The 8,489-nt window shown below is 41.9% G+C and overlaps 1 protein-coding gene across 2 annotated transcripts in view; it reads right to left on the bottom strand.

Moving 5' to 3' along the window:
• The window catches only part of PISD (phosphatidylserine decarboxylase), a 59,829-nt gene that overhangs the window by 47,175 nt on the left and 4,165 nt on the right, over nucleotides 1-8,489 (bottom strand). Inside the window, exon 2 of one of the 2 annotated variants that reach the window (XM_019643082.1) lies at nucleotides 3,494-3,573. In XM_019643082.1, the coding sequence (XP_019498627.1) occupies nucleotides 3,494-3,573 (80 nt within the window). Of the gene's footprint in view, nucleotides 1-3,493; nucleotides 3,576-8,489 lie in introns of those variants that run through there. The other variant, XM_019643081.1, reaches the window with a different exon arrangement.

Below are 8,489 nucleotides of genomic sequence, written 5' to 3'. Positions count from 1 at the left end.
TTTTGTTCTTCAGTCTAGTTGTGGAGGACGTTGCTTCACTGGCCCAACTTGGCACCATCATTGCGCTCTTCCCGGGCGAGGCAGATCAGTCGCTGGCTTCTGGACCGCCTAAAGTGCATTTTTTTTCTTTCCCACTCCCTAATCCCTCTAGGCCCATTCACCCATTATGCTTATTTCATTCCTCCCCCAGTCCCAAATGCTAAAGGAGCCAAATATGCACAGGAAGAGTTGTGGCGGGCTGAGCCATCAGAAGGGCGATCAGTGTTAAGACTTGGATTAACTTCTGAGTCTCGCTCAGCACTCAGGGTGTTGAATGACTGGCACTGTTCCCCCAGTGGGACATCGTATCAGTGCTACTAAAGACAAAGGATGAGGTTCTGGCTTTAGAGTTAGGAATGAAGGCTGGGGCGGGGGCTTTCAGGGAGACTGTAACACGCATTCAGGCATGACTGGCAAAGCCCTGTGCATGTGGTTTCTATGATTTGGCTTTACTTTTGCACCTTTGTGCCCTTCCTGTTTTCAGGGAACAGTGCCATATTCTGTGAAATTACCCTTCCTTATTTGATTAAGAGTTTGTATTTCTTTCCTAGCCTTTGAATTCTTTCCTAGAAAGAAAAAAAAAAGTCTGTTTTACTGCACAGACAGTAAAACACTGTTAAGAAAAATGAAAAAAAAAAACCAAAAAAACGCTTCATTTAGGATCCTACCATCTCAGCTGATTAACTATTTTGTTTTCACTAGACTCCAATCTATCACAGTTGTGATGTGAATTTGTGTTCTACTTCATTTGTTTAAAAATGAAAAATAAAGGCATTTTCTTTTGGTGAGACAATAAATAAATGAATAAATAAAGATTTTGAAGAGACATATCTTCAGATATATGCATGGTCAGTAAGTACATGAAGAAAAGACACTCAACATCTGTTATGGGTTGAACTGTGTCCCCTCAAAATTCATATTTTGAAGCCCTAACCCCTAGTAACTCAAAATATGACCTTACCCAGATATAGGGTATCTACAGAGGTAATCAAGTTAAAATAAGGTTGTCATGGTGGGCCCTAATCCAGTGACTAGTGTCCTTATAAAAAAGGGAAATTTGGATACAGACATATGCACAGGGAGAATGTCATGTGAAGATGAAGGCAGGGATCGGGGTGATGCTTCCATAAGCCCAGGAAGCCAAAGATTGCCAGCAAACCATCAGAAGCTAGACAAGTGGCATGGAACAGATTCTCCCTTAGAGCCCTCACAAGGAAGCAATCCTGTGACAGCTTGACCTCGGACTTCTGGTCTCCAGAACTGGGAAAGAATAAATTTCTATTGTTTAAGCTACTTTGTGATAATTTGTTACAGCAGCCCTAGCAAACCAATACATCACTAGTAATTAGGGAAATGCAAATCAAAACAGCGAGATACCACTCCACACCCACTGGAATGGTTATAATAAAAAAGATAAGGATTGGCAAGGATGTGGAGAAATGTGAACACTAATACACAGTTGGTGGAATTGTAAAATAAGGCAGCCACTCTGAAAAACCACTTTGTCAGTTCCTCAAAATGTTAGACATAAAATTACCTATATGGTAACCCAGCAGTTCTGCTTTTAGGTATATACCCAAAAGAAGTGAAACATATCTACACAAAAGCTTGTACAAGAAAGTTCAATAGCCCATTATTTATAATAGCCAAAAAATGGAAAGATTCCAAACATCCATCAAGTGACGAACAGATAAACAAAATGTGGTCTAACCATACAGCAGGCTATTACTCGATCATAAAAAGGAATGAAACCCTGACACATGCTACAACATGAACCCTGAAAACATTACGTAAAAGAAGCCAGCCACACAACGCTGCATGTTGTAGGATTCCATGTATTGGGTTGTCAGAAAAGTCATGCCGCATTTTTGCAACCAAAAACAGAAAAAATACGTCATGACTTTTCCGACAACCCAATATATGAAGTGTCTAGTAGAGGTAACATACCATAGAGACAAAGATCAGTGGCTGCTGGGGGCTGGAAGTAGGGAGAAATGGGGAGAGACAGTTTAATGGGTCCAGTGTTGTTAATGGGAGGGGGCAGGGCAAGGAGGGAATGAAACTGTTCTAAAATTTGCTAGTGGCAACAGTTACACAACTCTGTGAATATACCACTGAATTGCCCACTTAAAAAGGTAAATTTTATGGTATGCAAATAATATCTCAATAAAGCTGTTATTAAAACAAAATCTCAAGAGCTGCATTCTCAGTAGTCTGTGCAAAACCAAAGAGCATACCTTTCATACTGCCTTTGACTTCCAATGGTAGGACATCGTCCTGCTCACCAGCCCCCCACCATGTTGTGGTTGCTGCTATTTCTTTTTTTTTTAATAAGCAAGTGTAGATGTCATTATAATCTCTTCCATCTTCTAATTATTCCTAATGAACCCTTACTACTTAATAACTCAATATGTTACCTCTGACCAAGAAAGACTTGTCAAAGAAGCAAGAAAACAATTTTTTACTTTCTGAAATATTTGGTGGTAAGAGAACTGTCGTAGCCTCCCTGCCCTAAGCAGCATCCTACACTGACTAGTCCCACTCTACTGAATACTGTCTGGTGTGCTGGTCCCTTCTTCAACTATAGGTCTCTTCCTCTTGCCTTCTCAAAGGCTTACTTTATTCTTCCAAAAGGAAGTGGTAAGTAGAGAGTGTCCTCCACTGTTGACCACTGCTCCACTGGGTTTGTCACTTTAGAAAAGCACAGCATTTCTGCAGATCCAAGATTACAGCTTAATCTCTGAGGCTCCCACCTCCATCTTTCATGTGATTCCTACGTGCCAGTCCTAATTAAATGACACCCAGGTGTGTTCCTATTAACTACAGTAAGCTTTTTGGTTTTGTTCTCATTAACCATCTCATTTTATTCCCAAGGTACTCTTACTGGGCAGTTAAAAGTAGAATAAAAAGGGTATTCAGATACTGAATACAAGACACATTTTTGGAGGGGTTCAAACAGCTGCTTACAAGATAAAAAATGTTCATGATTCACAGTGTTGCTGTGGGTGTGGGGAACTGATATACTCATGACCACTTCCGGATTGTATGAGGGTAAACGGGGACAACCCTCTTTGAAGAGCAATTTGGCCTAAATACCAAACTGTAAATACATAAACCTTTTGATCCAACAATTCTACCGCTACAGATTTATCCTGAAGATATACATAGGTATGTTACTAAAGAACTGCCTGTAGTAGAAAAAAACTAGAAACAAATGCCCAACACCAAATGGTATAGTCACACAACAGAATATTATGCAGCCGGTAAAAATGTTGAGATAATAATAACTAATGCTTCAGTGATAACTACATGCCAGGCACTATAAGCACTTCACAGGCACAGTTGCATTTAATTCTAACAACAGCTCTGTGGAAGAGGTGCTACGTTTATCTCAATTTACTGAGGAGCAAACGGGAGCACAGAGAGGCCACCACCACCTCTAATTGCTACTTACTTGTAGAAAAGGCTCTGAAAGGCAGCTTCCTTAAGGATTGTAGGAAATGGCTCAGGGCAGTGTTTTCACAGTGAAGGAGGCTATAATGAAGCAAAAATGAACCATTAAACATTTTTCTTAAAATTAAAAAAAAAAAAATCAGTCAGCAAAATCTGAATACAATCTATAGATTCAACAACAGTACTGTATCAATATTAATTTCCTGGTTTTGATCATTGTACTGTGGTTATGTAAGAAAATGTCCTTGCAGGAAAAAGGCTGAAATACTTAAAGGTAAAGGGACATCAAGTCTGTAACTTGCTCTCAAGTGTTTCAGAAACACACACACACACACACACACACACACACACACACACGCGCGCGCGCGCGCGCACAGAGAAAAAGAGAGGGAGAAGGAGAGGGAGAGAAAATAATAAAGCAAATATAGTCGACATTTGAGGAATCTGAGTAAAAGGTATAGAGGAATTCTACGTGCTATTTTTATAACTTTTCTGTAAGTCTGAAACTATTTCACAATAAAAATTACTTTTTTCTTAATTAGACATAAAATCATAATAAGAAAGCCAGTACTCTGACACAAAGCCATGTTTCTGCACCGCAAAAGAAGAGCTCTACGTAGCCTTGCAAATACTGTATTTCCCCATGTATAAGATGCACCCTTTTTCGAAAAATTTGGGGTCTAAAAACTGGGTGCGTCTTATACAGTGGTTGTAGGTTTTTTTACTTGCATTTCCCGCTCTTTTAGAATTTCCCTTTTTTATGATGAATAAAACTTGAGTTTAATAACTATGTAATACATTTTTTTTTCCAAATTTTGGGCCCCCAAATTAAGGTGCGTCTTATACATGGGAGTGTCTTATAGATGGGGAAATATGGTATCTAACCCCTACTCATTAAAGAATCAAATACTGCAGGTGACTGAAATTTTAAATGTTAAATGTCCTGGTGAAAAGAAGGACACAAAGAAACCACCCTGAACAATTTATTCTAATCTACTTCAAGTCTGGAAGGCTCAAATGGTTTAGAGCTTTTGAATTATCTTTCATGGCTACTTTGCCACAAAAGCTACTTTGACAAAGTGAATAGGTTTCAGTTTTCAGGAAAAACATTACCAATTATTTTCATAGTTTTTAAGCTCTAAGAAAATATTTCTTTTTTTTTTTTTTTTTTTTAGCTGAGCCATCCTGCTACCTATTGGCCGCTCAGCAGCTGCTCAGCTCAGGCTGGACTTAAACTGCTGTTGCTCAGAGCTCAAACTCTTGAGCGAGCTCTTAACCAACTGAGCCACTCGGCCGGCCCTCTAAGAAAATATTTCTGATTTAGTTTGTTTCTCTTCTTTGTTTCATCATCACCTGGGGAAACTGGACATATCCCCAATGGCATTTATTTGCTGACTGTGCCAGCAAATAAAGCATTAGTGAATTTTTAGTTAACAACTGAATCTCCCTTTAATCAAAGAGCAAACATCCCATTTTCAATTCAGACAGTGCTTCAATTTCCCCAAATATTGCCCTCAAATCTAAAGTAAAGAAACTATTGGGCCGGCCGAGTGGCACGATGGTTAAGAACTCGCTTGGGATGCCAGAGGGCCCCGGTTCGGATCCCACATATGAGGGCCAGTGACACTGCCCTCTACAGCTAAGATGCTGAACAACAGCTCAACCTGGAGCTGGGCTGCCTTGAGTCGCCGGCGACGGCGTGGGCTGCAGTCCCTGTGGCAGTGGATTGCCATGGGCTACCATGTGTAGCCAGCAGCCAGCGTGAGCGGCCAGCAGCCGCAGTGAGCGGCCGTCCAGAAGCCGGCGACTGATCTGCCTCGCCAGAGAAGAGCGCAATGATGGTGCCAACTTGGGCCAGTGAAGCAACATCCTCCACAACTAGATTGAAGAACAAAACGACAGCAACTTGTCTGTTCCCCTTTCCCCAATTCCCCAGCACTGTTCCCATCCCCCCAATTCCCCAATAAAAAAAAATCTTTAAAAAAAAATAATAAATAAAGTAAAGAAACTATAGGCTGGGGCTAGCCGAGTGGCTCAGTTGGTTAAGAGCTCGCTCAAGAGTTTGAGCTCTGAGCAACAGCGGTTCAAGTCCCGGCCCGAGCTGAGCAGCCGCTGAGCTACCAACAGGTAGCAGGATGGCTCAGTTAAAAAAAAAAAAAAAAGAAACTATAGGCCGGCTGAGTGGCTCAGTTGGTTAAGAGCTTACTCATGAGTGCGAGCTCTGAGCAACAGCGGTTTGAGACCCTGCCCGAGCTGAGCTGCTGTTGAGCTGCTGCTGAGCTGCCCAACGTTGGCAGGATAGCTCAGCTAAAAATTAAAAATTAAAAAATAAAGAAACTATGTCCTTGTCAGTAAGCATTTGTTTTCCTTGGAGCCCTTTATGATAGAGGTAATAATTTATTATAAATGTCTAAATTGTTATTTTGTGGAAAATGGAACTATATTTATGATTTTCATACAATATTTACTTTCACAGATATTTAGCAGTTATGTCTTATACAGATATCCTATAAACATGATCAAATTTAGGTACCTTCATTTTTTCACATGAAATTTCCTTGACTTAAAATAACACCCTCACAACATGGTGCAAGTATGGCTAAAGTGATGAATCTGACCCTTCTACAGGCAAATAAGGTTTGTATGGAGAAAAAATATACAACCATGATAATCACCACCCCTAAGGCCAGAAAGATGTACAGTTATTAACACAAAGTAGGGTGTGTTTCAGTATATGACCATTCTTTCAGCACTGAACAATGCTCATCTCTCAGACTGGAAACTCCCACCCACAAAAGCTAAAAGCCTAAAACCCTGCTTTCCAAACAGAATTAGAACAAGCATAAAAACTGACTAAAGGGTACATTGTTGTTTTCTGTAAACTGCTGTATTGTGTTCCAGAATTAATGCTGAACCCCGAACTAAAAATAAAAGCAAGTTTGCAGGCTGTTGAATAAGGCTTTTTTTTTTTGGCTGGGGGAGGTACAAATGGGAGGTAACTGGTTATCCACTGTAACCGGATGCAGCGCTCTCAACATGAGAGCGACCCCCCTTAGAGCCCTGCCTGAGAACACAGAGCTCACCTCTCCTACACTGCTATCACCCATGTTCCTGGAACAATGCCTGGCAAATGCCCCATTACATCAGTTTGTCTTTTATTACTGGATCATTCCTATCCTCATATAAATGCTATACTTTCTCCAATGTTACTAACACTGTCCACCATGTATCCTTCTCTAGTTTCCAACCACTTTTTTGTAAAATATTTTTATTGGGGAATTGGGGGGATGGGAACAGTGCTGGGGAATTGGGGAAAGGGGAACAGACAAGTTGCTGTCATTTTTGTTCTTCAGTCTAGTTGTGGAGGACGTTGCTTCACTGGCCCAAGTTGGCACCATCATTGCGCTCTTCCCTGGCGAGGCACATCAGTCGCCGGCTTCTGGACGGCTGCTCACTGCGCCTGCTGGCCGCTCATGCTGGCTGCTGGCTACACATGGTAGCCCATGGCAACCCACTGCCACAGGGGCTGCAACCTACGCCGTGGCCGGCGACTCACGGCAGCCCAGCTCCAGGTTGAGCTGTTGTTCAGCATCTTAGCTGTGGAGGGCAGTGTCACTGGCCCTCATATGTGGGATCCGAACCGGGGCCCTCTGGCATCCCAAGCCAGTTCTTAACCATCGCGCCACTCGGCCGGCCCTCCAACCACTTTTGTGCTCTGCTTCATAACAAGCTCTTCAAAAGAGGTATGTTCATTGTCACCACTTCCTTATCTCCTACTCTCTCTTAATCCCACTCAACCAGGTTTTTGTTCCTATCATGTCACCTCTTGTCAAGGTCACCAACCTCCAAATTGCCAACACCAATGCAAGGGCCTCCTCCTGTTGTCTGACCTCCCAGCATTTGCCACAGTTGATCCCCCTTTCTCCTTTTTTTAAAATCCAGGTATAATCAACATACAACATCATATCGGTTTCAGGTACACAACATAATTTGATATTTGTATATATTGTGGATGATAACCACAATAAGTCTAGTTAACATCCTTCACCATAGTTATAAAATTTTTTTTCTGATGAGGACTTTTAAGATTTACTCTCTTAGCAACTTTCAAATACGCAATAGTTATCAGTAACTGTAATCACCATGATGTACATTACATCCCCATGACTTATTTAATAACTGGAAGTTTGTACCTTTTGACCTCCTTCACTCTCTCTCCTTCTTGAAATACATTCATTTGGCTTCTGGGACCTTGATTGTCCTCCTACCTCTCTGGTCTCTCCCTAACTTCAAACTGGTGCCACACCAAGGTTCAGACCTCTTCTCTGTCTATGCTTTCTCCCTAGAGATGCTCATCCAGTCCCCATCAGATCCATATTTTCAACTGGCTACCCAACATCCCCACTTTGAGTCATCTCAAACTGAGTTTGTCCAAAACAGAATTCCTGACCCTCCCTAATTCCTATTCAACCGGCTCCTCCTCCCCCAGAGGTGTCCATCTGTGGCACACTAGCCAGATGTCTACCAAATCCACTTCCTCTTCTTCCTGGACACCAAAGGGTCTATATTTCCCAGCCTCCCTTGCAGTAGGATGTGGCCATAGGACTGAGTTCTAACCAACGTGAGGACCATTCAGACTTCCCAGGCATCCAACTCCAGGCTTTCCCCTTTCAGCCTGATTGATGCAGACAAACATGCAGACCTTTGGAAGCTGTGTTAAAGATGGCAAGAGACTGGGTCTTCAAATTATTACTGCCTCACTAGCAAGAGCACTAGCTAGGACTTCACAAGATCAAGACATAAACTTTTACTATGTAACATCACTAAGATGCTGGTGGTTACCTGTTACTATAAATTAGTACCCTGTCTCAGAAAAAGGCACCACCCTCACCCAGCTACACAGGGTCAAAACCCTGGGACTAATTCTTTTTTTTTTTTTTTAAGATTTTATTGGGGAATTGGGGGAGGGAACAGCTTTGGGGATTCGGGGGAAGGGG

Source organism: Hipposideros armiger, unplaced genomic scaffold (assembly GCF_001890085.2).
Source record: "Hipposideros armiger isolate ML-2016 unplaced genomic scaffold, ASM189008v1 scaffold_75, whole genome shotgun sequence".
Classification (NCBI taxonomy): domain Eukaryota; kingdom Metazoa; phylum Chordata; class Mammalia; order Chiroptera; family Hipposideridae; genus Hipposideros; species Hipposideros armiger.
Note: the sequence above shows the minus strand (reverse complement) of the source record. Positions and strands in the feature narration are given on the sequence as shown.